We start from the raw sequence: 27,865 nt of genomic DNA on the forward strand, positions 1-27,865 counted from the left end.
GGCGGTCCAGTGGTTAAGACTTTGCCTTTCAGGGACTTCCCTGGTGGCACAGTGGTTAAGACTCCGCACTCCCAATGCAGGGGGCCCGGGTTTGACCCCTGGTCAGGGAACTAGATCCCCCATGCCGCAACTAAGGAGCCGGCGAGCTGCAACTAAGACCTGGCACAACAATGACAACAACAAAGAACTTTGTCTTCCAATGCAGGGGGTGTGGGTTTGATCCCTGGTCAGGGAACTATGCCTCTCAGCCAAAAAACCAAAACATAAAACAGAAGCAATGTTGTAACATATTCAATAAAGATTTTAAAAATGCTCCACTTCAAAAAAAAAAAATCTTAAAAAAAAAAAAGAGAAAGAAAAGGATCAATAAACATTTCAGGAAATGCTGATAGGGTAACACAAAGATCAAACAGGGGAAAAAAAAAAAAAACCCTGAGAAAATAGAAACAGCACGCGAGACAGAAAAAAATTCAAAAAATATATAATTAAGATCCCAAGGGATATTGTATTCATGAAATAAGGATGGGAGACAATCAGGAAGGAATGTTCTAAGAATGAAAAAGCAGGGAGGGAGGGCTAATGTAAATGAACAACAGGAGAGCAGACCCAGCTGAAAGGGTGGCATACAGGGCCTCTCAGAAGGTCAGGGCAAGTCCTGGTCTAGAGGGGCCCTTGTCCTATGGGGCCAGGTAGCTAAGCAGTAGTATTGTGATATATTTTACCACAATTTTTTAAACGTTTTAAAAAATCTGAGGGCAGCCCTCATCACCCATTTCTTTCAAAGCAACAGCAATTATTCTGAGAAATTAAAATCACCACTGAAAAAGCTACGTTATAGTTTATTGTGATCCTAATTCAGTCCAAGGTGAGCAGTGAAATCATCTCTACTGTATTTTACGTTTCTTAGGGGAGCACCACCTGAGGGCAGTGACTACCTTTTTAAAAATGAATCCTGACATTCAGAGATTTCTGTTTCTCCGTCCATCATTTTAGGGTCGTCTCGAATCACATGATCTAGAGGCAGGCTGGGCTGTCCCTGCTCTCTCACCCCGCACCCCCTTCCCCCTCCCCCCACGACGTCAGTGTGTCTGAGGACCTCTCCCGGTCGTCTTCACTCCCCCAGAGAGGCCAGGTAGGTGTACCAGAACAGAGCCGCCAAGCTGGCAAAGAGCACCCGGAACTGCCGGAGAGAACACAGGCCGCAGTAAGAGCAGGGCCTGGGCACACTTATCAGGCACCCACCCCCCAGGACAGAGCTCAGTCGCTGGTCAGTCCATGCACCCACTGCGGTATTTGCTGAGCCTTTACTGCGTACAAGGCACTGTGCTAGGGGCGCGGCAGAGAGGGGTGAGGAGGACAGTCCCCGCCTGATGATGTTTACGGGACAGCAGGGAAAATACTCCTTCACCGAGCACTTCAGCTGTGGTTCAGCCTCTCACTCCAGGACCAGTCAGCATGCAGGTGGCTTCACCCGGCTCCTCCCTGACAACTCCACGACCTCCTCTTCACTCTAACCCATCCTATGCCATCACCCTGCTTCTATGATCGGACAGGCATACTCCCACCTGAAATCACCTTTAGTCAATTACTGAGTCTCCCGGGCACATAAGCTCCATGAAAGTAGCAGTCTGGTCTACCTCATTAATCACTGTAGCCCCAGAGTCTAGAGCAGCAGGGCATACAGCAGGTGCTCAATGTATATTTGTTGAATAAACTCCCTGCCCCTTAAGCACTCGCCTGCAACCACCTTTTAGGAAGGTCTCTGACCCCAAGCTTGCAGCCCTGTCCCTAAGCTAGTCAGAAGGATTCCATTTTCCAGCCTCTCTACTTTCCCTTCCATAGACCCCTCCACGTCCTCAGCCGTTCTGTCTTCTCATGTCTTTATTTCATCTTCTATATGCCTTAGAACCCACAGTGCATAGCCCTGGTTTCCTTCCCTTCTGGCTCCTCAGTTGCACTCCCTGGAAAAACCTAGATCCTCCTGCCTTGTCACCTGCCTCAGGCCCCAGGCCCCTGCACATGAGTCTTCAGCCTCTCCTGGCTCCCCCGTCTCCAATCAGCTTCCTCTCCTATCCTCCGCAGCACCAAGGTGACCACTTCTTTACTCCCCTCAAAATACCCGTCCCCCCAAGCCTGCCCCACCCCGCCCCTCCCAGAGGGAAGACAAGGCGTGGCCGGGGCCCCCAGTGAACAGTGGACCTCCCCCCTCTGCTGTGCGCACCGGGGAGGCGAGCCTTCCACCTGAAGCGCCTCTCTGCTTGTGCTGCAGCCCCACCCCCACCCCCGGCACTGGGGCAGCCCGGGGGCCACCTGCACGCGGCGTGGCCACCCTTCTCCTAGCCGCAAAGCCTTCTCCTCCCCTGGCCCACTGCTAACTGCCGTTTTCCCCTCCGCTTCTCAAACGTCCGAGAGACTTTTTTAGACTTGTAGTTTATCTTCTACCTCCCCACCCACTCATCAGTTCTCAGCCATCTGGCTTCAGCCACATCGAGACACTGAAGTTGCTCTTGGGAAGGCCATTTTTAAAGCCAATGGAAATGGACCGATTTTTATTTTGCTTTAACTTCCTGCAACATCAGCTATTGCTGTCCATCACTGCCTCTGGTTTTCTGCTACCCCTTGGGGTGTGTGTGTGTGTGTGTGTGTGTGTGTGTGTGTGTGTGTGTGTGAGTGATTACCAAGCCCGTCCCCTCCCTCTTCCCACCCTTGCAAGGTACCTCTTTCCCAAGGGGACTCTTGCCCCAGGTCTCTTTCTCTCCTCTCCCTAAAGCAGGATGGAAATCAGCCTGCATGAACTAGTTTCAGGTAGGTTACTTAAATGGTGTGCAGAAAAGGGTTAACACAGCAGGCCTGAGGCCTGGGAATCCCTGGAAAGGCCTGTTTGAGAGGCTGGTGCTCAGCTGGTGTCTGGGAACTTGGATCTCATGCGGGTTCCCGCCTTTCCTCCGGGGGCCTGGGGAACTCTGGTGCAGAGGGCGGTGCCCATGTGCCCAGCCCCCAGTAAAACCCTGGGCAGAAACACAGAGTGCCTGCATTTTGCGGGTGGGTGAGGGCTTGCTCTGTGTGGCCCTCAGGGGAGGGAGGGAGGCAGCACAGCGCGCCAGCAATGGAGTCCCAGGATCCAGTTGTACATCCCGGCTGCGTGGCCCTCATAAACCTAGGCCGTGAGCCCGTTCACCCGGCAGTGGTCTTGGGACCCGGACACAGATGGGCTGTACTTGGTGTGGAGACAGTGGACACTGGCGGGGCCTTCAGCAAACCGGAGGGCGGCCTCACCGCAGCCCGCCTGCGGCCCGCGGTCCTGCTTGCATAGGTTCCCGCCCAGACGCTCCGACCCTCGGCTCAGAGCCCCCCGCCCCGCCCCGCTGTGGCCCTGACGTCCCCGCAGGTGAGGCTGCCCTCCCGCAGCTGCGTGGGCGCGGGCTGCAATCCAGCCCTAGAAAGCCGAGCGCTGCCCGGGACGAAGGGGCGCGGTGTGGACCCCGCTTGGGAGGCCCCTCCTTCTACGTCGCTTTGCCTGCCAGAATCCAGAACGGTAACGATTCCGGGCGAAGAGGAAAGCCCCAGAAGGAATCCGGAACTTGGGGTGACCCCGAGGCTCGAGAAAAAGAAGGCTGGCGGGGGTGGGCTTTGGGGGAGCTCGAAGCCCCTCTCCGGCCCCGCGGTGCCGGGCTGGCCTTACCTGCAAAGGGACGTAGTTGACGTTAATAAACTGCACTGGAGTCCAGACTCGCCAGTTCATCTGCAGCGCCGGCCAGAATCCTCTCTTCATCTTGGCAGCGAAGGCGGTCGCGTCCTTCCCCTGGAGAGGGGGGAATGCAGGGGGGAACGCAGACCGTGAGCAGTACCGGGGCCCCAAAGACTGACACCGTGATTTCTTTAAAACTGCAATTTGTTCCGTTTATACGGACAAGCGGGGCAGCACGGAGCTGACAGTCCAGGAGGAAAATCCTCAGAGCAGCTCACTGTGCGTGACCTTTGCCCACGACCCCTGAGCGCTGAGCGCTGAGCTGACGACGGTGGGATCCATGCTGCGGGTCTGGGCACCAGAACTGCTCTGCTGCTGGCTCAGCTGTCAGTGCTTTCCAAAATAATCTCCAAAGCTGATGCATTTCCAATCAAAAGTTGTCAGGAGCTTTTAAAAAACAGACCCCAATAAATTGATTCTAAATGTCATCTGGAAGGATAAATGCATAAGAATAGCCATCCTGAAAAAGAATAAGAAAGGAAGGCTTACCTTACTAGAAATGTTTTAAAATGCTGTAAAATTATGGCAATTAAAAAGTCTAGTAGCAACAGCCAAAAACAAACCAAAACATGGAAATTTGGAAATGAATAGAATCCAGCAAAAGAACAAAGAGTCCAGATAATGGCCTGTACACATGGGAATTGGAATATGATAAAGTTAACATTTTACTATACTGGGGACTGTTCAATAAATGGTAATGAGACAGTTTGCTATCTAAGTGGAAAAAACTAAGACGGAAGTATATCTCCCACTATATTAAAAACAAACACATAATACTAGAGGAAAGTATAGGAGAATATTTCTAGTATCTTTGGGCCTATCAAAATGTACAAAATAGGGCTTCCCTGGTGGCGCAGTGGTTGAGAGTCTGCCTGCCGGTGCAGGGGACATGGGTTCGAGCCCTGGTCTGGGAAGATCCCACGTGCCGTGGAGCAGCTGGGCCCGTGAGCCACAATTACTGAGCCTGCACGTCTGGAGCCTGTGCCCCACAACAAGAGAGGCCGCGATAGTGAGAGGCCCACGCACCGCGATGAAGAGTGGCCCCCGCTTGCCACAACTAGAGAAAGCCCTTGCGCAGCAACGAAGACCCAACACAGCCATAAATAAATAAATAAAAATTTTTAAAAAAATGTACAAAATAAAATCACAAGAGTAGAAGGAGAAAATATAGGAGAATATTTCCATTATCTTCCTTTAAGGAAGCCTACAAAGGAAAAGAATGACAGATGTGAATGCATGAATTTTTTAAACTCCTGTATGGAGAAAGACACCATAACACCCTTTATTTATATAACTTATACAAACAATTTAACTTTATATGAAGTTAAAAGACAAACACCTGGGACTTCCCTGGTGGCGCAGTGGTTAAGAATCCACCTGCCAATGCAGAGGACACAGGTTCGAGCCCTGGTCCGGGAAGATCCCACATGCTGCGGAGCAACTAAGCCCATGCGCCACAACTACTGAGCCTGCGCTCTAGAGCACGCAAGCCACAACTACTGAAGCCCGCATGCCGCAACTACTGAGCCCGCGTGCCTAGAGCCTGTGCTCCACAACGAGAAGCCACCACAATGAGAAGCCCGCGCACCGCAACGAAGACCCAACGCAGCCAAAAATAAATAAATTAAATAATTAATTTTTTTAAAAAAAGTGTAGGAAAACAAACTTCACACAGAGGGAAGAGCCACAAGGGTTAGGAGCTCTCAAGAGTCACAGAACCTGTGTCTGAATCCTGACTCATGGACTCATTACATGACCTCAGGCCAGTGTTTACCCTGCAAATAACTGAAGGCCACAGCTTCCTCAACTGTCAGGTGGGGTTGATGGGAGGCTCAAAGGCCTGAAGCACTGGATGCAGAGCTTGGAACAAGGCAAGTGCTCAGTAAATGTCTGCTGATGCTATCATTCTGCACCACTGCAGGGAGGACAGAAAACGACAGCCTTGGTAGGACCACAATTCTAGGAATTAACCAAGCGGGAATCCTTACACAAAAGGCACAGGCATACGGTGGGTGGAACGGTCTGTAGTCTGTAACACGACCTCTGGATCACAGAATGCTGGATGCAGAAGCACCTGCAGTGTGTGCGCCGTATGGATAGTGTGGTCCCACATGTCTCATGATGTGGTGGGGACTTTATGCACTTTGGTAACATTTGCCATATACTTAGAGGCAAATGTTTTTGTTTTTTAATGGAAATATACTCCCTTCCTATTTGGAAGGAAAAAAAGGGAGAAACTGCTGTGGTACCCTCACTCCTAATATGGGCACCCTCTACTTTCTCCTACCTCTGATTTCCTAAGGACTTTCCAAATATTTCTTTTTACTATCAGGGACTTATTAGCAATCACAGTGAAGTTTAAACATCTTTTCTACCGCCCACCAGGGTCACTTTAGACAGCATGGGTGTTCTCCTTACTAATAAGAACTTGACGTGAGGTTTCAAAATAAAACCCAAGTGAGAAGCGTTCACCTGCTGTGATGGGTTGAACGAATTACTTTCAGAGCAGAACATGACATGTCTCGGGCACGGAGGTGGAGAGGGGATGGTGAGGGAGCCAGTTAGTGGAGTGAGGTTGGGCAAACACACCTCCCAAGTCTTCTGTTGTGATGTTAAGTCTACGCTGGTAAGTTAGCCTCTTCAGAGCACTTGTGATGTCCAGACCCTGAGTGAGCACAGGCTTCTGCAAGGCCACTAGGGGGCTGGAACTTCTGTGCCATGGATCTCTCTGGCACTCTGGCGAAGCCCATGGACCCACTTCTCAGAATCATGTTTTGTAATGTATAAAATTAAATATGTGGGATTACAAAGAAACCAATTATACTGAAGTACAGCTATCAAAATATTCAGAAAAAATTTTATGACAGACCAGTATATATGCTTCTTTACTAACACATTCAGTGCTGAGACTTGCCAGCAGGTGTAAGGACTGATAAGCATCACTGATACTCTGGGCTATAACTGTGACAATGGACACAATGGACGTGTGACAGCCCACTCTCTGGGACTGCCACAGCAGGCCAACAGGTGCTGCTAATACGACTGTGCTTTGCTTCTGACGTTCACAGAGGACAAGGTGAAACTTCAGTTTGAGTGTAAAGTTCACAGACACTCTGAATTCCAACCACAGCATCCCTGTGCCAGAGAACAGCTGGCCTGCGTGAGTCTATGGCAGAGACCAACCTCCAGGAAGTTCATGACGAGAAAGAACAATGACAGGAAGGCGGGTGCGAAGAGGAGGCGGTCCCGAAGGAGCCTCGTGACGCCTGCCAAGGGGGCCTCGGGAGGGATCCAGTGCTCCATGAAGAGGTAGAAGAAGTGACCCAGCGGCCCTGTGAAAAAGAACCTGAGGCCCGCGGTGGGGCTGAGCTGGACACGTGCATCTTGGGGCCAGCTTCACCCCCAAACCCCAGACCCTAAACCCTGAGTCCCTCAGCACTGACCACACAGGTCTGTGTGGCCCTTCTAGAAAATACACTTTCTATGAATCCTCTCCAAGCATTCTTTTTTGCCTCTGACAGACCAGGCTCGTTCCTGACCCCAGTTGTCACATGGCTGGCTCCTTCTCAACACGTCGGCTTGGAGAGTTCCTTCCGACTGTCCTGAATAATGAACCCACCACCATCCCAGCCACTCTCTACACCAGGCCCTGTTTCATTTTCTTCAGAGCACTGATCACTGACTGTCATGGTCTCATTTGCTTATATAGTGCCCTCTCTTCACCCCTAGAAGGTAAACGCCACAAGACAGGGTCGTGTCTGTCTGTCCACTGCTATGTCTACAGTGCCTAGAACAGGGCCTGGCTCAGAGAAGGTGCTCGGTAAATAATGGAAGCATCCCTGGTGTCACAGCTTGTCATCAATTTCTCTTGGATCATTATCAGGGCTGAAACCTGGTGCTGTGCACTGGCTTGTCTGTATTAGGATTATTCATTGCAAAGAGCACAGAGTACTCAGGAGAGAACTGAACCCAGCCACCACGTCTACAGGGACAACAGACCTGAGGCTTCATAAAGTCCAGAATCAAAAGATGGGCAAGGGCCCAGGGGCCTTCCAGCTCGACAGTGAAAAGTCTTTAAACAAGCAGTTCTCCCCTGTCTTTCCCTACCCTTTCATAGAATGTTAAGTGGCCCAGGGCAGGGCTTCTCAGGAGGAAGAGAACGGAAGTCTTGAGGATGGAAAATTGTGATTGGATGACCTCCCAGGTGATTCTGATACACTCCCCCTCTCTGGGGGGATTTAGGACATAATGGAAAAAGCTGAGATAACTCAAGTTAGCATGCTTACAAATACAAAAATCTTATTTGTGAATTTTGAACTAAAAAAAATCATTCTTGTTGCAAAAGACTTCAAAATAATCCATCTATACAAACACTATTGTTGGCCAGAGAACTCAGGGTGGATTTAATAGGTAAAACTCCTGAATCTCTGTGCTTTTGCAATTCAAAAAGTGGTTCAGAAATGACAATTTTCAGGATACGTATTTCTTTTCTGGATGTTTATGCTATGAAAATAACAACAGAAACTAACTGGCCATATTTGAACCTGTTTCCCTCTTTCAGGGTCTTTGGGTCTTGAAGTCCGATTTTAGGTTCAGGTGAGCTATCTGCCCTCAGGTTTCTCAATCCAATTACGATGGCCACCCTCACCCATGCAATTCAAAACAAAAAGCAAATGAAACTATAAAATAAGTGAAGCTAATGTTATCCACCATTCTGACTTTCTCCCACGATGACTTCGATGCTTTTTAAAAAATTGTTTTTCTGAGGTAGATAATTCCAGGTCTTGATATCCTAGCTTTGTCGCACTTAGCCTGCTACTGGGTAAACCAGCCCCTTTATGGAACTCACCCGTAAATGGCATATCTGAGAGGCCCTCTGACATCTAGCTTTTGAGAGCAGTTTTCTTTTTCCTGCTTCTTCTCAATCAACTGGGCCAGGAAGTTCCCAAGTGCTGACAAAACGCCACTGTGGACAGAGAGGTATTCAGAAAACGTGCAGGAGGGCATCTGTTCTTGCACATAATTAGCACGGCGGTTCTAAGAACATGCTGGGGATGGGTAGAGATGAACCCTTATCAGAGCAGCTGAAATGTGAGGTCCCTACATGAAAAGGTGGAGACGGCAGAATTTAATATACACACACAGGAGCACAGTAAGATTTCCAACTGGTGGGTGGTATCAGTGTCATATCCTGATTGTGATATTATCCTATAATTTTGCAAAAGGTTACCATGTGTGGTTATAAAAGGGCAACAGGAGGGATCCTTATGATGAAACTTTTCTGTATTTTGACTATGGTGGTGGATACACAAACCTATACATGTGATAAAACTGCATGGAATTAAACACACACTCACCCATGGACGAGTACAAGAAAAGCTGGGGGAATCTGAATATGACCTATGGGCTGTATCCATGCCAGTGTCCTTGTTGTGATACTGTACTACAGTTTTACAGAATGTTGCCAATGAGGAAAACTGGGAAAAGTATACAAGGGATCTCCCTGTATTATTTCTTACAACTGCATGTGAATCTACAATTATCACAATACAATTTTCAAATAAAAAGGCCCAGTTGCTCAAAGGCTTGGTCTATAGCTGCGTTCTGAGAAGTTCTCTAAGCTATAAAATCAAAAATTCTCAGAAGGGACAATAAGGGGCCTCTTGATCTGATCCTTGGCTTCTTCTTCCTCATCCTCCCCCTTGCTCACTGTTCATGTTCTCCAGGGACACAGACCCACTCCACTCCACCATTATTAGCTAGCTCCTCCCTCAGGACCTTTGCACCCACCGTGCCCTCTCCCCTCTGCTTCCCTTATTTGCTCCCTCCTTCCTCAGGCCTCCATTTAAATGTCACCTCCTCAGATAAAAACTGCCCTGGCCACTTTATCTGTGTTATACATTTATCTGCTTTTTGTCTAGTTCTTTACTAGAATACAAGCTCCGTCAGGGTAGGAACTTACTTATCTTAATCACTGCTAATGCTCCCCACACAGGAAGCAGCTGTGCACATGTATGAAAGGCTGAATTAATAAAAGGGGACAAACTTATAAAGTCTATTAATTGAAAGTAATGGAGGGGGGATGTCTCACAAAAAGCTCAGTACTCCAAATCAAAGGGCCGACCTAACTGGAGCACAGAGGGCGCTGTGTCAGCTTTCTCCCACATGCAAAGCTGCCAAAGAAAACAAGCCTTAACACCTCCCACCCCGTCCAGGCTTCCCGCGCACTTCCTAAAGGCGTTCACCTCAACCCATTCTAGTCCATTCTAGTCCTCAAAACAAGAGCAGGTACTAACAAGCCGTAAGGTAGCAGCGGACGCCGCGCACGCTGGCGGGTGACAGGCTTCTCCCCCGGGCCCCATTCACCCCGGACGGCCGTCACCTCCGGGGCAGAGGGGCTGGAGGCCCCGAGATCTGCAGGGTCCTTCGGCTCGTGCACTCCTTTAGTCTGGTCCCTGGGTCCACATTTTAGGGTGTCTAGGAGTTGCGGTTCGGAACCGAATATACAGAACGGCACGTGCTGAGCTTTCTGGTTAATTTAAGGCCTCTGGAGGGTCATTTTGACGCACCGGGATTTTGCCTTTCACGCTCAAACCCCCACGTTGGATGCACCTATGGGGCTGGGTCACCGGGCCGTCCGAGCTCCGGGCCGCCCCCCGCCCGGCCCCGTCCCCTCCGCCGCCGCTCCGCGCCGACCTGGTGGCCGCCTTGGTGAGCACCGGGTAGAGCCGCAGGAGGCGCAGGTACTGGGCGAGCGCCCGCTGTGGGAATGCCCCGAGGTCAGCCTCGGCCCTCAGCTTCGACGCCGCCGGCGCCATTGCCTCCGCCGGCCGGGGACACCAACCCCACTGGGCTCCGGGTGCGGCGCAAGGGGCGGGGACGGCCGGACATTTCCCGCCCCGCCGCGTTCCGCAGTGCCTCCCGGGACACACCCCTCGGTGCGCGGCGTGCGCCTCCGCGCACTTTTCCGGGAGTCCCTAACGGGCCACCTCCCCCTCGGGCGCCGGCGGCGATTGGAGCTCGGCGGGGCGGGGCGCATCGAGCCTTCTGATTGGGCGGCGGGGAGCTTCCGGTCTCTCGCGAGAGTTGGTTGGAGCGCGCCAAATTTTTACAGGGAAGCTGCGGCGGCGGAGTTGGCGCCAGCACGGCGTTATGGTTCTGAGGAACAGCGGGCGGCGGCGCGCGGAGCCGGGCTCGGACGGCGACGCTAGCCGGTGAGGGGTGGCCCGGCCTCCCGGGCGGGGGGCGGGCGGCGCGGGAGCGACCCCTCCTCAGCGCGCGGGGCTTCCGCGAGCAGCGGCGAGAGCGCCTGGGGCGCTCCCCACGGCCGCCCGACGTGGGCTCTCGGTTGAGAGTCGGGCGTCTTTCCGCCGCCGCCCCTCGTCCCGGTGGTGCCGCCTTGTCGGCGCCGTGTCCGGGCCCCTCGGCGAGCGGCCCGGCGGCGGCTCAGCGGGGACTGGGCGTCTCTGGGGCGGGGCCGTGGGGAGGGACGCGCCGGAGCGGGGCTCGTGCGGGGCTGCGCTGCGGGCGCGTTCTCCTCGGGGGAGAAGCCCCGGGCCACGCCAGGAGCGCGCCGAGGCGGTGTAGCCTAACCTCGGGTCGGCGCCCAAGCCCTGGGCGCGCGCTGCGGTCGGCGCGTTGTGTGCTCGAGTCGCGGCGGTGGAGGCGCGCAGCGTCGGCCTCCCGGTCCCGCCCGCTGCCTGGCGCGGGCCCGGCGGCCCTGAGCGCGGTGTGGCGCCGCTGCCGAGTAGGAAGAGCTGCTTTGGACTTCGGGCGCAGCGCTCGGACAGTGTCGGTCCGGTCGTAAACGCTCAGTAACGGTGGTTGTCTTTGTTACGGTTGCCTCCGTCGTTCGGGTTTTGTACTATCACGGGGTAAAAAGTGAGTTATGCAGCTCCTGAGAAAAGTTTTGAGAGGCGGTATGGTCCAAGTGAGCAGTTTTCGAGTCCGCTTAATCCAACTCACTTGATGCCAAGATAGAACCCAGGGTATTTGGAGGAACGTATTACTAGTACAGAGCGCCGCACGCCCGGGAGCAATCCTCCGTAAGTAGCACTCCATTCAGTCTTGACTGGGTGGAGATCTGGGCCTCAGACTGAAGTTACCTGTGTTCTCTAGCAGGGCCTGGAATACAGTTTTTCTGCGGTTTTGATTGAAGGTGGATCCAGAGATATTTAATGCCATACCCGTGTGGTGGTGTGTTGGTTTCCCACTGCTGCCGTAACAGACGACCACTTAGTGGCTTACACTGTACCAGTGTATTCTCAGGTCAGAAGTCCTAAAACTCAAGATGGGACAGGGCTTCTTTCGTTCTGAAGGCTTGAGGGGAGAATCTGTTCTCTTGCCCTTTGTAGCTCGTAGAGGCTTCTTTCTCCACCTTCAAAAGCAACACTGTCAGATCTCCAGTCTCTCGCTCTGATTTCTGGCTCCCTCGCGTAAGGACCCTCCCTTTATGATTGCAGTGAGCCCACCCAGATAATCCCCATCTCAAAATCCTGAACGTAATCACACCTGCAGACTCCCTTTTGGCATGTAGGATAACACAGGTTCCTTGCATTAGGACATAGACATCTGGAGGAGGCGGGTTGTCAATTATCCTGCCTACCACAGGTGGCTGTAATCTTTTGTGAAAAATAAGGATCCTAATCTTGAAATAGGTCATTCTGTTCTTCAAGTGGAGGTGATAGACCCAAGGACTACCTTCAGGCAAAGGAGTTTTTCTTAAGCAACTCTCTGACCACTTCTGTTTATAAGTTAATAACTAGTGAAATGTGTTACAGTAATTAAAGACATGAATTCTGCACAGGCTTAGTTCAGATCTTTTTTTTTTTTTTTTAATCTGGTCTGTATTTTGTATATTTAGCTTTCTTAGACTGCTTCCTTTCTTAGACTGCACCACTCTAGACGCATACATATTTTTCTCTGCTCATTGGTTTATAAAGTAGCTCATTTATTTACATTAAGACAAAAAGCCAGGACTTCCCTGGTGGTGCAATGGTTAAGAATCCGCCTGCCAACGCAGGGGACATGGGTTCGAGCCCTGGTCCAGGAAGATCCCACATGCCACGGAGCAACTAAGCCCGTGCACCACAAATACTGAGCCTGTGCTCTAGAGCCCGTGAGCCACAACTACTGAGCCCTCGTGCCACAACTACTGAAGCCCGCGCAACTAGAGCCCGTGCTGCCCACAAGAGAAACCACCGCAATGAGAAGCCCTTGCCTGCCGCAACTAGAGAAAGCCCGCGCGCAGCAGTGAAGACCCAATGCAACCAGAAATAAATAAAATAAAAAATAAAAAAAAGAAAGGCAAGGGATATCGATTCTTAGCTGTACATTTTTGAGGAGTGCAGAATATAGTTGGCTTAACTAATAAATAGGCCTTCTGCCAAAAATATACAGGGTCCAGAATCTCGGAACTGCAGTTTAAAGAAGAGACTAGCTTTTTTTTTTTTTTTTTTTAGGGGGGGCTGTGTTGGGTCTTTGTTGCTACACATGGGCTTTTCTCTAGTTGCAGCGAGCGGGGGCTACTCTTCGTTGCAGTGCGCGGGCTTCTCATTGCGGTGACTTCTCTTGTTGCGGAGCACGGGCTTTAGGCACGCGGGCTTCAGTAGTTGTGGCACGAGGGCTCAGTAGTTGTGGTGCACGGGCTTAGTTGCTCCACGGCACTTGGGATCTTCCCGGACCAGGGCTCGAACCCGTGTCCCCTGCATTAGCAGGCCGATTCTTAACCACTGCTCCACCAGGGAAGCCCTAGCATTTGTGTTTTAAGTTGGAATGCTAATAAAATAATTGTTCTGTTTTGAAGATAGATAAACCATAATTACTCTGGTCAATCTAGATGGGATCACACCTGTGGAGTTAAAGATTGTGAACAATTTGGGATTATCCCAACCTCTGGAATCAGAACAGTTTTGGATAGTTCTGTTGGTGGAAAGTCTTCGTCAAGTACTTAATTTAAGGTTTATGATCAAATCTGTATGAAGAGTTATTTACAAAATCCTAACCAGAGAAAGGCTTGGCAAGTTTGAAGCCGATGTACTGAGCTGAGAAGTGATTTCCCTTGTCAGTTGAGATAGTTCCTCTCACACAGAACAATATTATATCCCCACCTTTATCCCTATGTGGTTCTGCTGACATCTAGATTCAGGTGTCCCAGAAGATATATCGTGTTTTTAAGGTACAGTTTATTCTGCCACAACAGGTGAGTTTCTGTAACCCCAGTTTGCTCATATGTAGTTGGTAAACAGGAGAATGTCAGTAAAATGTGGAGATTATATTGGTTCATTTGCAATTTTCCCTAGGCAAGGGGGTTGGAATCCGCAGTAGGGAAGGAAAGAGCTCTTGGCTGGAGTGTTGCACAGACGTGTGCACTGTTGGCTCTGTTTGAAGAAAATTTCATCTGAGCGCCTGCACCAGGGCCTCCCTCCCATCTCGGGTGGCAGGCTACACTTTTCTCCTGTGCTCAGCAGTCATAAACCAGGACCTCTCCTCTCATGTTGTGCATTTAAAACAAACAGCTCTGTAAAAACATGGCTAATGACTTTGCTGTATAGAAATTAAAGCTACCTTTCAATGTTTATAAACCAGGTAAAAGAGGAAATGGCCTAGCCTGGGTCACTGCTGTCTCTATACACTCAGGCACTGCAGACCTCCTTGTTGCACTTTGCTAGTGTGAAATGCGCTTTCCCAGATGTGCTGCAGCCACCTCCGTGTGTGTAGGAGTACTGTGCGTTATTTCCACGTGCCTTGCACAGGGTGGTACCTGAAAAGTGTTCAGTCAGTATTTTTCCAACTCAAATTACATGACTTGAAAACACAGGTGAATTAGTTCATTCAAGTTATTTCAAATAACTCTGACATTACAGAATTTTACCTTGTAGATGAGAAAAAACGGATATTCCCCTCTGTTTCTATTGATCTTTAGTAAATATCACACATACTTTATCAGGCACCCACTCGCTACAAAGAATCCTGTCCTCACATCATGTGCATCATGTGATTTAATCATCACTGCTCCTTTTTGGTAGAACTAGACTCCACTCCATTGGTCATTCTTTTTTTCATACATAATACTGTGCTGCCAACTTGGCATTTTTCAAAGTGCTTTTACATTCATTGTCTCTAATGCTCATGAAAATCCTGTGTGGTAGATACCGTTAATTGCATTTTCCAAGAAACAAACTAAATTTGGGAACTAACATTTAAAAAATAAATAAACAAAGAAACAACTTTTTATTTTGAGACAGTGGTAGATTCTTATGCAGTTGTAAGAAATTATACAGAGATCCCTTAACCCAGTTTCCCCCAGTGGTAACATCTGATGTAACTAGAGTGCAGTGTCACAACCAGGAAATTGACATGATACAACAGTGCATGTACGCTCATTTGTGTGTGTGTGTATTTAGTTTTGTACACTTTGTGTATTCATGACCACCACTACCACAATCAAGACGCAGAACAGTTCTGTCCCAAGGATCCCTCGTGCTACCTTCTTATAGCCACAGCCACCTCCCTTCCCCCATTCATGGCAGCTACTAATCTGTTCTCCATCTCTAACTGTTATTTTAAGAATGCTATATAAGTGGAATAAAATATGCAATTTGGGGGAGTTGGCTTTTTCACTCAGCATAATTCCCTTGAGACCCATCCAGGTTATTGCATGTATCAGTAAGTTTGTTGTCAATGAATTGTATTCCATGGGAAGGATATAACATGGGTTAACTATTCACCTGTTGAAGAATATCTGGGTTGTTTCCACTTTTTGTCTGTAATGAACAAAGCTGCAATGAACATTCACATGCAAGTTTTTTGTATGAGCGTGACTTTTCTTTGGGATAAATGCTCAGGATTGCAGTATTGGACTTTGTGCATTTTTAATATCCCATGAGGCAGCAGTGTCCAGCCAAGACTGTTGTTTTTATTAGTGTTCTGTTTACACAGGTAAACAAGTTTTGAGGGTTCTGCTCCAGTCATCTTTTTCCTGAGTCCTGTTATCTTAATGAGCTATTTTGCCAAATGTGAGGTTTTTCAGGGGTGCTCCTACCATGTCACAAACGAAATTCTTACACTAGGCAGACTGAGGGCTGCGGGAGTAGATAGTGTCATGATCAACGGAGACCGGATTTCTCTCCTTTCACTCAGGGACGATGGCCCCTCTACCTCTGTCTCGGCACTCAAGCGCCTGGAGCGCAGTCAGTGGACAGATAAGATGGATCTGCGGTTTGGTTTTGAGAGACTCAAGGAGCCTGGTGAGAAGACAGGCTGGCTTATCAACATGCACCCTGTAAGCACCTGTGCTTTTCCTCCATCTTCCTCTTTCCATTCAGGAGGGTGGCTGCACCCCTTGCGGCATAGCCCTTGTCTGAAGAGTAGGTGACAGCTAGCGGGAACCTGTTGTCTGGGCAATACAGGTAGAGATGGGATTGTTTGTAGCTCTCCTGCTTTCCGCTCTAACTTCTTTGGGTCGTAAAGAGGCCACTGGGAAGACTGAGGTAAGGGGCATCCTTGTTACCCATAAGAATAAAGCTTTCAAAGATGAGGGGGAAATAGAGAAATTCCCATTTGGAGGCTGTTATGATGCGGTTCTTGTGAGTGGGGCCAGTAGTGTTTATGCAAGGTAGAGGAAGATTTTGTTTTTAAAGTGCTCAGTTTCCCAGAGAAGGAGGAAAAGGCTCTTGTGCTGTGTAGAGGATAACTTTGTGCCCATGTTGACTGTTTCTCTTGTAGACGGAGATTTTAGATGAAGATAAACGCTTAGTTAGTGCAGTGGATTACTACTTTATTCAAGATGATGGGAGCAGATTTAAGGTAAGCCCTTGACATCCAAGAAGCTAACAACCACTCAGTAATGAGGCATAGCTGGGCTCAAAATGACAAGTGTCCTTTTAGCTCTGCAACTGTGAGGAGAGGGATTGGGAGACCTGCGCTGTGCAGCTACCTGAAGCCCTTTAGGGACATGGGCCCCTTGGAGCCACATTAGTCACCACTTAAGATGTCCTAAGAGAAGCTAGCTCAGAAAGACTGAAAGATGAGCAGCATTGTGTCTCTTAGACTCTTGCCCCTGTGATATGTGCAGGTCCTAATTTTCTATTGCACTGTCTCTCTTAAGATATGTCAAAGTCAAGGATGCATTGGATCTAGGCTAGGCTATATCAGGGTATAACAGCAAACAGCCTGTCTTCATTTTTCTTCCTTTTTTCTTTCTCATCACCCCTGAATGGGTTGTGACTCTTGCAGGTGGCCTTGCCCTATAAGCCATATTTCTACATTGCAACCAGAAAGGTAAGTCTGTGGTTCATGGCATCAGGTCAAACGACCAGTGCCTCGTTTTGTGGGGGGATTCAAAACTGGAAATAAAGAGGCTTCAAGAGAAATAAGCAAGGAAGGAAATAGACTTTACTAATGGGAAGTCCTTTCATTCTGATCCTGATTTAGGGTTGTGAGCGAGAAGTTTCGTCTTTTCTCTCTAAGAAGTTTCAGGGTAAAATTGCTAAAGTAGAGACTGTCCCTAAAGAGGATCTGGACTTGGTGAGTATCACCCAGCCCTTTCAGGGTGAATGAGGCCGGGTCCACCCTGCCCATGGGGTGAGATGGGAAGAGGACAAGTTCCGCACCTGTGGGACAGTATAGATGATGGGCTTTGGTGACTGTCCCTGTATCCTCTTAGAGAACTCTAGTGGCATAGTTGGTGCCACATGCAGAGTTGAACAAGGTGCTTTGGAGTTGCAAACTCTTCAAATCATTTATTTACCTTTGAATCGTCTCGCCTTATTTTCTCTCCCCAGTATAGTATTTTTTTCTCTTTGAACTCATGAGCACCATCTCTTCACTCTGTAGCCAAATCACTTGGTTGGTTTGAAACGAAATTACATTAAGCTGTCCTTCAACACCGTGGAGGACCTTGTCAAAGTGAGGAAGGAGATCTCCCCTGCTGTGAAGAAAAACCGGGAGCAGGGCCACGCCAGTGATGCCTATACGGCTATGCTCACCAGGTAAGCTTCATTCACATAAGCAGAGCAGCCAGTCAGTCCACAAGGACTGTGGCCCGTTTTTCCTAAGTTTACAAGATGCGTAGGAGGTGGGAAAACTCAGCAATAAAATTACCTTAATGATTGGCTCCATTCAATGTGGAAACAGTTTTGAGCAATTAGGTAGACTTTCTTATATGTTCCCTTTGTGTTAAAGAAATGGTGGATTCCCAGGTTGTATTTTAGCTGTTCCTCTTTTCTTACATAGAGGGTAGATTTGTGGCTCCAAATTGAGTTGCTGTAACAGTAGACATTTTAGATTTCTAATCCCACCATCTTAACACAGTCTGTTTTCATGGTTTTTAGTAAGTGTTCAGATGTCTGCAAATTTTATTAAATACCTAGATTTACATAGCACATCTTCTTCAGAGATCCCTGGGTATTATACAGAGAAATTTAAATATAGAACAACAAACACTGTTCATTAAATATTTAGATAGCAACAGTAATAAGAAACAGGGTAAGAGGTTAAGAAGAAATCTTGGCTAATTAAAAGTTATGGTGACTTCCACACAGAGATGGCCAACAGGCGCATGAAAAGATGCTCAACATCTCTATTAGAGAAATGCAAATCAAAACTACAGTGAGGTACCACCTCACACCAGTCAGAATGGCCATCATTAAAAAGTCTACAAATAACAAATGCTGGAGAGAGTGTGGAGAAAAGGGAACCCTCCTACACTGTTGGTAGGAATGTAAATTGGTGCAGTCATTATGGAGAACAATATGGAGGTTTCACTAAAAACTAAAAAATAGAGTGCCATGTGACCCAGCCATCCCACTCCTGGTCATATATCTGGACAAAACCATAATTCCAAAAGATACATGCACCCCTATGTTCATAGCAGCACGATTCACAATGGCCAAGACATGGAAACAACCTAAATGTCCATCGACAGATGAATGGATAAAGAAGATGTGGTACATATATACAGTGGAATACTACTCAGCCATAAAAAAGAATAAAATAATGCCATTTGCAGCTGTATGGATGGACTTAGAGATTATCATACTAAGTGAAGTAAGTCAGAAAGAGAAAGAAAATACTATATATCACTTATAATTTGGAATCTAAAATATGACACAAATGAACTTATCTATGAAACAAAAACAGACTCACGGACATACAGAACAGACTTGTGGTTGCCAAGGGGGAGGTGGGGGGGAGGGATGGATTGGGAGTTTGGGGCTAGCAGATGCAAACTATTATATATAGAATACGTAAACAATAAGACCTACTATATAGCATAGGGAGCTATATTTAATATCCTATGATAAATAATAATGGAAAAGAATTTTTAAAAGAATGTTTATATATGTATAACTGAATCACTTTGCTGTACTGCAGAAATTAACACAACATTGTAAATCAACTCTACTTCAATTTTAAAAAAAGGCACACAAAAAGTTAAGATGACTTCAGAAGAACTAATTGTATTCTCTGACAAAAGTAGATCAGTTTGGGACCCTGAGCATTTCTGCACACTACCCCCCAACAGTGGCCCATTAATTACTTTTCAGAATATTGCAAGTTGTAACCAGAGACCGAGTCCCCAGAGGCCTGCCTTCTCTAAAACCCATTGCCTTTCTTTCCCCCCTTAATAGTCCATTCGGTATTTGGAAGCTTAGTGGGCTAATATTGGAGTGAATATTCTAGTGACAGTGATTCCCTCTTGGATATGGTAAGAATAATTATGATACAGAAATAGTCACTGTTTACCTGTCACTTCACCATGCCGACAGCTTTGTGGCTAGTACCTCATGACGCTCTTGCAGGGTGGGCCTGTTACTGTCATCCTCTTTTTCTTGATGAAGAAATAAGCTCAGTGAGGGTGGGTCACATCTGTAGACATGCCTCCCAGGTAACAGTTTCCTTTCTTTGCTCTTTTAAATGGGGTGTAACTTATATCCTATAAAATGAATGTCCTAAGTATACTGAACTTCCTTGTGTCTGTGGCCTGCTGCTTGGGGTGGGGGTCATCCAAGGTCATTCCTTACGAAGGGCCTGTCCTGATCATCTCAGCCACCTTGTAAAACTAGTGTTTTCATTGTATGGACACTGGTCTTCCCCACTCCAGCCCCTAGCGGAGCATAGTTGAAAGAGCTGCTGTCTTTATTTTGCAGTGTTCTACGAGGGGGCAGTGTGATTACTGATGAAGAGGAAGCCTCTAAGAAGATTGCTGACCAATTGGACAATATTGTGGACATGCGAGAGTACGACGTGCCCTACCACATCCGCCTCTCCATCGACCTGAAGATCCATGTGGTGAGTGGGCTGTTGCATGTGGGCAGTTCCTGATAACCAGGAGGTGATATTGAAGGATAGATCCATAGAGTTGACTTCCTTGGACAGACGTAGAAGTCTTTAGTTAATGCACCACACGTCTTGCAGGCTCACTGGTACAATGTCCGGTACCGAGGAAGTGCCTTTCCAGTGGAAATTGCCCGCCGCGATGACCTTGTTGAACGACCCGTAAGTACCACTTGCCTTTCTTCCATCCTAAACTTTCCAGTTGTTTTTGGAGAGTGAATTCTGCGCTGAAAGGTGAATTTGATTCAAAGATTTGTTTGCTTCTTTTTCCTCAAATACTTTCTTAAAAAAATTATGGGGTAATTGTTTTTTCCATCAGTTTTTGACCTGACAGTATAATTTCACTTTGCACACGTACATCATCACGTGACGTCAGTATTTGAGCTAGGCTGGATCGGAACATTTGAGGGAAAGCTCTGACTTCCATTTTGGGTGGTTAATAGTAAAGTGATACGTTGAAAACTGGATTCATAACTGGTTTGGGGACAGCTTTGTGATCTTGGGAAAGTCTATACTCTGTTTTCTCACATCCAAGGTGAAGTTGTCAGTTCTGTATCATAATCTCTTGTCAGGGTTGTCACAAAGGACAAAATGAGTGGTGCATTTTAAAGAGCTTTGAGACTCATGTGTTCTGTAATTCTAGACTTCTCCTGTGAACAGCTACTCTAGCATTTTCTCATACGTTTAAGTTTTCATATCATCATGGTATTCTGGACATAGGTCCTTCATCCCCAAGATGCCAGCCCCACTTCCTCCTGAACCTTTCCCCACAGCAGCTTGACTCCTGCTTTTAGTAACTGGCAGTAGAGGTGGAGGTGGTGGGTGTCAAGAGGACCACAGGGTCTCCAGAGCTCAGCTTGGTTTGTGGCCGACTTAATGCTACATTTTGTCCCTTCAGGACCCTGTGGTTTTAGCATTTGACATTGAGACGACCAAACTGCCCCTCAAGTTTCCCGATGCTGAGACTGATCAGATTATGATGATTTCCTATATGATTGATGGTCAGGTGAGTGGTGCCTTCTGGGATGTAAGCTCTCTGTGAACAAGGACCATAGCTGGTCCCCAAACCAGAACAGTGTCTGTCCACCCTTGGTTAGCACTGTTTTTGTGAATAATGAGTGAGTGGAGTCCACAGAACCTGTTCTGACATCCAGCCACGCTCTGCCTTCCAGGCAAATCTGAGGATTAGGTCGCGTGTCTCTTCTTGGGAAAGCCAGGGCGCTTCAAGTTGCTGCAGAGATTTTGTAGTGAGAGTCTCTGGGCTGCGTGTGAGAGGTGTGTCTTTGGCTTTGTGTCTCTAACTCATACTAACTGCTAATGAACTTCCCAGGGCTACCTCATCACCAACAGGGAGATTGTCTCAGAAGATATAGAAGATTTCGAATTCACCCCCAAGCCAGAATATGAAGGGCCCTTCTATGTCTTCAATGCGCCTGATGAGGTAGAGGTGTCACTTGGGAAACTGCCTGATGTTTGGGGTAGAGTGGGAAGGGGAGGCGGGCCTGGTGACCCTCTTAGCCCTCGGCATTCCTTTAATCATAGCAGCAGCTGGACTCAGTCCCCAGTGGCTGGTCCTCGTTCACCTGGAGGCCCCGTTGGGTTGGAAATAACAGGCTCACGTGAGGTTGCTGCTCCTCAGCTTTGGAGAGCTGCCTGGAAATCGCTTGAAGGAGAGTAAAAGCAACCCTCTGACCGCTAAGATTTGTTGAATTCAGGTTCATCTAATCCAAAGATGGTTCGAACATATCCAGGAGACCAAACCCAACATCATGGTCACCTATAATGGGGACTTTTTCGACTGGTGAGTCAGAAAAGGGGAGGGGAGGGGAGGGAGGGGGAGGAGGAGCACCGCTGGGTGGCACGGGTGGGCTCCTCACTCTGTTTGAGAGGAGATCGTGTGAGGCATCCCCTGGGGGCAGTCTTCCCTGTCTCTGTAGGAACTAGAGACTCACTGCCCCATGTGCTTGTCCATCCTCTCGTCATTAGGCCGTTTGTGGAGGCCAGAGCAGCGGTCCATGGACTGAGCATGTACCAGGAGATTGGGTTCCAGAAGGACAGCCAGGGGGAGTACAAAGCACCCCAATGCATCCACATGGACTGTCTCAGGTAGGCCCCACAGCTCACCTGGCGGCTGGTCACAGTGTCTCATGAGGGCTTTCTGTGAGTGAGGTCCAAGGTTCCCTTCTGGCACACGCTGGTCCTGTCCACAAGAAGTAGCTCCCATCAGCTGAGAGGACAGTGGCTGCCGGCTCTGCCCAGGTCCCGGGATGTGTCTTTCATCATTTGTTCATCATTCATTCAGTCAGCAAACACATGCTGAGCACTGGTCCTCAGGGTGTGGAAACCAGACCAGAAAGAAAGACCTGGTAGAGTGAGGCCCGGTGCTATGGGAGCTCGTGGAGGCGCCTGGCTTCCCACACGAGGTTGGGTGTGGTAGTCAGGCTCGTGCATGGTGTGCAGGCAGGCTGGGCTGTCCAGGCTGAGGACAAGTGTGCAAGGTGGCCCAGAGTGCCGAGAGGCAAGGCTGGAGTGGAAGGAGGCCTCGTGGGCTTTCCGTGCCTGGTGGCGAGGGGCTTTTATCTTGGTGGTCACGGGGAGCCACTGATGCATTGTCTCTTTAGCCCTGATGTTACGGCCTGTGGATTGAAGGGGCAGGCCGGGTCATAACGTGCACAGGAGTGAAGAGGGCTGGACTAGAGGTATTTGAGAGCCGAGGACTTGGGGATCTGTAGATTTGGGGGCAGGTGCAGGAGGCGTGGGAAGCTCTGGTTCTCAGGGCTTGGGGTGGGCTCATGGGGCAATAGGACAGAGCTCGGGTTCCGAGTGGAAGCAGGCCTGGGAGCCCTACCCACGTGGAGGGCCTGGAGACTGTGGGGCACCATGATGTGGTAAAAAAAAAAAAAAAAAAAAAGTGATAGTTGATAGATTCTCAAGAAGAGAAGTAAAAGAGAAGCGGGCACCCTCAGTGGAGGCAGCAGTGCCAGGGAGGCCCCAGCGGGGCATTTCTGAGGGAGAGGATGGCCCACAGGGCAGGGAGGCCAAGGAAGGTGAGATTGGATGCTGCCAGTAAGAAGACGTGGGTCCTAGAGAGACAGCGGTGTGTGTCATGGGGAAGAGGTGGCGATGGGCACGAGGTGGCCTGGAGCGTTTCTGTGCTGAAGGGATGGTGCAAGAGGATGAGGGGAGTTTGACAACAGGGTGTGAGGGGCGGGGAGAGCGGGGCAGAGCCGGGCAGAGCCTGGTGGCACCTGTAGAGGGAACAAGCTGTGGAGGGATCCAGAAGGCCGGAGGGTGCAGGTTCCTGCCTGCTCACCTTTGTATTTCTCTGTGAGGCTGAGAGGAAGGCCGTAGGGCTGTAGGACTGGCTCTGGCATCTCCTTGTTTGTGGGTTTGTCTGAAATTGACTGGATCCGGGTGAAAGCTTTTCACAAGGGGCCTGCACCACGTGACGCCTTGGAGATGTTTGGGATACCCATCAGGACCCTGCATCTTCCTGTGGTGTGTCCAGCTTTGCAGCCTCTCACAGGTTCCTGGGCTTTGTCTCAGAATCATCTCTGGCTTTTGCTCTCTTTCTCATTCCCAGGTGGGTGAAGAGGGACAGTTACCTTCCCGTGGGCAGCCACAACCTCAAAGCAGCTGCCAAAGCCAAGCTGGGCTATGACCCCGTGGAACTGGACCCCGAGGACATGTGCCGGATGGCCACTGAGCAGCCCCAGGCACGTGCACTGCCTCGCTGAGTTGCCCTTCAGCTGGGGGTGGTGGCCTGCTGGGCGCCTCACTGACCTTACTCTCTGATACTCTGTCCTTAGACGCTGGCCACCTACTCGGTGTCAGACGCGGTGGCCACGTACTACCTGTACATGAAGTACGTCCACCCCTTCATATTCGCCCTGTGCACCATTATCCCCATGGAGCCCGACGAGGTCAGTGCCTCTCCCGGCCCGCTGCCTGCCAGGGGTGGTCCCAGGCCGCTGATGCGGACGCAGCCATTGGATTTTGCTGTTTGGCTGGAAGCCTGGCATTTCCCCCGTAGGTGCTGCGGAAGGGCTCCGGGACGCTGTGTGAGGCCTTGCTGATGGTACAGGCCTTCCACGCCAACATCGTCTTCCCCAACAAGCAGGAGCCAGAGTTCAGCAAGCTGACAGAAGATGGCCACGTGCTGGACGCCGAGACCTACGTGGGTGGCCACGTGGAAGCCCTGGAGTCGGGCGTGTTCCGCAGCGATATCCCCTGCCGGTTCCGGATGGTGCGCCCCCCCTGAGGCTCCTGAAGCTGGGCCTCTTCCCGCCAGAGCTGTGGGCAGACCCAGGAGGGACCCAGCCCACAAGGGCTGAAATAAAGCCCTCGCCCCGTGGGCCCCTCGCCAGCCGTCCTTTGTCTGGCCTGCCGTTTAGGGTGCTGTAGGGCGAGCACTTGGCTCCTGGAGCGTTCTCATTGTAGCGTCCCACCTGAGGCAGGTTGCTTGGTGCGAGGGCATTTTCCTCTCTTACTCACGGCCTCTCGGTTGTTTGTGTTAGAATCCTGCTGCCTTTGACTTCCTGCTGCAGCGGGTGGAGAAGACCATGCGTCACGCCATCGAGGAAGAGGAGAAGGTGCCCGTGGAGCAGGTCACCAACTTCCAAGAGGTAATGCGCGGGGGGCTGGAGAGGGGACGGTCTGCTTACACGCCTCGCCTTGCACATTGGCTTCTTTCATCGGCATGTTTATTGTGCACCTATTGTGTGGTGGCGCTTGGGCGCCGAGACAGAGGACACGGGGCCTGGTCCGGTCTAGTTAGGACAGGAGAGCGTGGTGCTCGCAGTGAGTGACTCGACTTGGTGAGGTGGGAGAATTTCACAGAGATGGCGAAGGCTTTCGGGACAAAGTGGTGTGATGTGGGAGCGAGGAAGGCAAGTGAAGGGTTTTGTGCCAGTTCACCTGAACTGTATTTTGTAGGCAGTGAGGAGCCATTGGAGGATTTTTACTTTTTATTGTCAAGAGACTTTAAAAAATGATGGTAGGAGTTCCTACAAATTACAGGGCAGAATACAGTGACTGTAAAGTCCATCACATAATGGTTAGAAAACGCCATATGCAAAGTGCGTCACATGACTGGAGGCCCTAGGCACCTCCCACTTTGCTGTCCTGTTCCTTTGGATGCGGCACATCTTGGGTCTCTGTCCGGTCCTGCTCAACACTTTAACGTATTCAACTACTTCAGTACTTTGCAGTTCTTACCAGTTCTAGGATTGATTTCAAGAAACGCCTTGTAACAGATTCACCAGGCAAAATTCAAAGAAGAACGTGTGCACATGCTCTGCAAACTATGAAGTACTGTGCAGCTCTTGTCAGCTGCAGCTGTCATGTACTTTGGGAACTCTCCATGAACCAACTTGGGAAGAAGAGAGTCTGGGCTGAATAACAAATAGGAGTTAAAGAACAACTTGAACAAAATTACTACTTTCTTTTTTGCGGGGCTGGTGTGGGGGTGGGCGCAGCAGGCGGGATCTTAGTTCCCAGACGACCAGGGGTCAAACCCAGGCCCCTGGGAGTGAGAGCACTGGGTCCTCACCACTGGACCGCCAGGGAGTTCCCAAAAGAGACTACTTTCACGTCCAAGAACCAATGAAATGAGTGAGGAGTGAGGCTTAAGGTATGCTAACTGGAGGGACTCCAGACACCTTAGTGAATCTGGATGTGAACTCTTTCTGGGTGACAGGTAGCACGTCTTTGTAGCTGTCTCCAAAGTCCCTGAAACTCCTCTATAGGGTGGCCCAGGGTCTTTAGGGGAAGGGCAGCAGGTTCACCTTTTTGTTCCTGAGTGATCATCCGGGCAGTGATATGATGACAGCTGGTGGGAGGGGTCAGCTGGGGGCTCACAGCGACGTCTGGCCTGTCCAGGTGTCATCCCAGCCTTCCGCCCCTTACTTGGGTCGTCTCATCTTCCCTCCAGAGCAGCATTTCAGAGCTTGCCTTAGCACAGAGATGGATGGGGGATTGTTCTCCGAATGGCTCATTTGCCTGAGATTGTTAGAAACAATAAGTATTATGTTTCTGGTATTTCCTGTTCTACTTGATAGATATTCCTTTTAGTCATTTTTTCCTTACTAGTTGGAGTTTGACTCCTTTGGAGGGTTTTAAGGAACTTTTTAATACTAAGGGCAATTTTGCATTCAAGTGATTTTCTAATGTGACTTTACCAAAGTTAATGTATTTCATAAAAGATGGCTACCCTTCTGATTAATGTTTTTCTTCTGGTTAATTTTTGCATAATTTAGATGTTTTCCAGTTTATACTTGAATGTTTAGAGATTGGCAAACTATAGCCCATAAGGCCTGTTTTTGTACAGTCAGCAAGCTAAGAATGGTGTTCATATTTTTAAATGTTGTAAAAAAAAATATGTGATAGACTGTGGCCACAAAACCTGAAGTATTTATTATCTGGTCCTTCACAGAGGTTTGCCGACCCCAGATCTAAAGGTTTTTTTTTTTTAGCCAGCTTGTCTAAGAATGCCAGTGTATTAAATTAAATTATCTAATGAATATTAGAATAACTCCTAAATACAGTAGATCTCAAATTTTAGTGTTGCATACATTTTGGATAAAATGAACTTATCAAATAAGTACATACCTAATGTTCTGGTTTAACTAGGTGTTACATTTGGGGAGTGAATAAAAATAAAAATAAAACAAAAATACATGGCTATCAGAAGCCTGTTTAGCCTTTTATAGTTTCAGTGACTGTTTTTGTTTTTTAGGACAATATTTTTATTTCTAGAAGCTCTGTTGGTTCTTTTTCAAATGTGCTTTATTTCTTTAAAGTGGACTTTTTCTCTTCCTATGTTTTATTTATTTTTTAATTTTAATTTTTTATTGAAGTATAGTGATTTATAATGTTTCAGGTGTACAGCAACGTGATTCAGTTTTATATATATATATATGTACATACGTATATAATCTTTTTTTTTTTTTTTTTGTCTGTGCCGCGTGGCTTGCAGGATCTTAGTTCCCCAACCAGGGATTGAACCCGTGCCCCTGCAGTAGAGGTGCAGAGTCCTAACCACTGGACCACCAGGGAATTCCCTATATATATATATATATATTTTTTTTTTTCATATTCTTTTCAATTATAGGTTATTACAGGATATTGAATATAATTCCCTGTGCTATACAGTAGGTCTTTCTTGTTTCTCTTCCTGTGTTTTAGATTTTTGCTCTTTATTGTCTTTAATTAGCCTCATTTTAGCATGTTTACTCCAGGAGGTTACTCCTCTGACGTTCTCAGGGGTCTCCTCCCACTGTGTCTGCTCTCAGTCATGGTGGGTGTTTTTTCCCCATGTTCTGCAGTTTTGGAATGTGAATTCCTCTTCAGTAGGAGGACTGTCAGGTAATTTTACAGTTTCTTCCTGATTCCACAAAAGTGACACAGGCCTGATGTCCCTTCTTATCTGGTTCCTTGGCTGGAGGGTCTCAGTCTTAGTGGAGAGTTTAATGCAAATCACAGACCTCTTAGCACCCGTGATGACAGATGCTCAGGGAAGATGCTTTCTTTGCCCAGAGCCCAGAATGCACATGGTTTTGGTGAGCAGACTTGTTCTAGTTTATTCTTTTATGGAGGCGGCCTTTGAGAATCCTGCCTTTATTTGGGGCTCTGTGTTTTGTCTCCCTGTTGTGTGTAGCTTGCCCCTCCCTGAGGAGGCATGAGAAGTGTGAAGGAAAGAGCTCACAGCACAGGCCTGAGGCCGCTGACCTCAGCAAGGCCTGCTGCTCGGCTGCCCTTGGCCGGCATCTGGGAACCCGG

At 48.8% G+C, this 27,865-nt stretch overlaps 2 protein-coding genes and 1 non-coding gene across 4 annotated transcripts in view; 1 reads left to right on the forward strand and 2 right to left on the reverse strand.

The window, feature by feature from the left end:
* Window positions 1-819: 819 nt before the first annotated feature.
* On the reverse strand, window positions 820-10,746 carry PXMP2 (peroxisomal membrane protein 2). The gene is made up of 5 exons (XM_059894967.1): window positions 10,445-10,746; window positions 8,598-8,714; window positions 6,932-7,094; window positions 3,683-3,802; window positions 820-1,180 (listed from the first exon to the last, which is right to left on the reverse strand). The coding sequence occupies exons 1-5, from the start codon at window positions 10,564-10,566 to the stop codon at window positions 1,112-1,114; spliced, it is 591 nt and encodes a 196-aa protein (XP_059750950.1). The 5' UTR covers window positions 10,567-10,746; the 3' UTR covers window positions 820-1,111.
* Window positions 10,747-10,865: 119 nt separating this feature from the next.
* Window positions 10,866-27,865, forward strand: part of POLE (DNA polymerase epsilon, catalytic subunit) — a 55,155-nt gene continuing 38,155 nt past the window's right edge. For both annotated transcript variants that reach the window (XM_059894101.1, XM_059894102.1), the window contains exons 1-16: window positions 10,866-10,962; window positions 15,890-16,031; window positions 16,475-16,555; window positions 16,985-17,029; window positions 17,183-17,275; window positions 17,585-17,739; window positions 19,900-20,041; window positions 20,168-20,248; window positions 20,985-21,092; window positions 21,417-21,527; window positions 21,802-21,887; window positions 22,073-22,192; window positions 23,670-23,802; window positions 23,896-24,009; window positions 24,120-24,332; window positions 24,604-24,711. In XM_059894101.1, the coding sequence (XP_059750084.1) occupies window positions 10,901-10,962; window positions 15,890-16,031; window positions 16,475-16,555; window positions 16,985-17,029; window positions 17,183-17,275; window positions 17,585-17,739; window positions 19,900-20,041; window positions 20,168-20,248; window positions 20,985-21,092; window positions 21,417-21,527; window positions 21,802-21,887; window positions 22,073-22,192; window positions 23,670-23,802; window positions 23,896-24,009; window positions 24,120-24,332; window positions 24,604-24,711 (1,794 nt within the window). In that variant the 5' untranslated portion in view covers window positions 10,866-10,900. The remainder of the gene's footprint in view (window positions 10,963-15,889; window positions 16,032-16,474; window positions 16,556-16,984; window positions 17,030-17,182; window positions 17,276-17,584; window positions 17,740-19,899; window positions 20,042-20,167; window positions 20,249-20,984; window positions 21,093-21,416; window positions 21,528-21,801; window positions 21,888-22,072; window positions 22,193-23,669; window positions 23,803-23,895; window positions 24,010-24,119; window positions 24,333-24,603; window positions 24,712-27,865) is intronic.
* TRNAR-UCU (transfer RNA arginine (anticodon UCU)) lies at window positions 27,071-27,142 on the reverse strand. The gene has a single exon. It is a non-coding gene; the product is annotated as a tRNA-Arg (tRNA).

This window comes from Balaenoptera ricei, chromosome 14 (assembly GCF_028023285.1).
Source record: "Balaenoptera ricei isolate mBalRic1 chromosome 14, mBalRic1.hap2, whole genome shotgun sequence".
Classification (NCBI taxonomy): domain Eukaryota; kingdom Metazoa; phylum Chordata; class Mammalia; order Artiodactyla; family Balaenopteridae; genus Balaenoptera; species Balaenoptera ricei.

Excerpts from the sequence above, each read along its gene's own strand:
- PXMP2 (XM_059894967.1), bottom strand. The coding sequence starts at position 10,566 with ATGGCGCCGGCGGCGTCGAAGCTGAGGGCCGAGGCTGACCTCGGGGCA. Across the intron at positions 3,803-6,931 it reads TCGTCATGAACTTCCTGGAG|GGGAAGGACGCGACCGCCTT; the intron begins GTTGGTCTCTGC and ends CCCCCTCTCCAG. Across the intron at positions 1,181-3,682 it reads TCAACTACGTCCCTTTGCAG|TTCCGGGTGCTCTTTGCCAG; the intron begins GTAAGGCCAGCC and ends TCTCTCCGGCAG.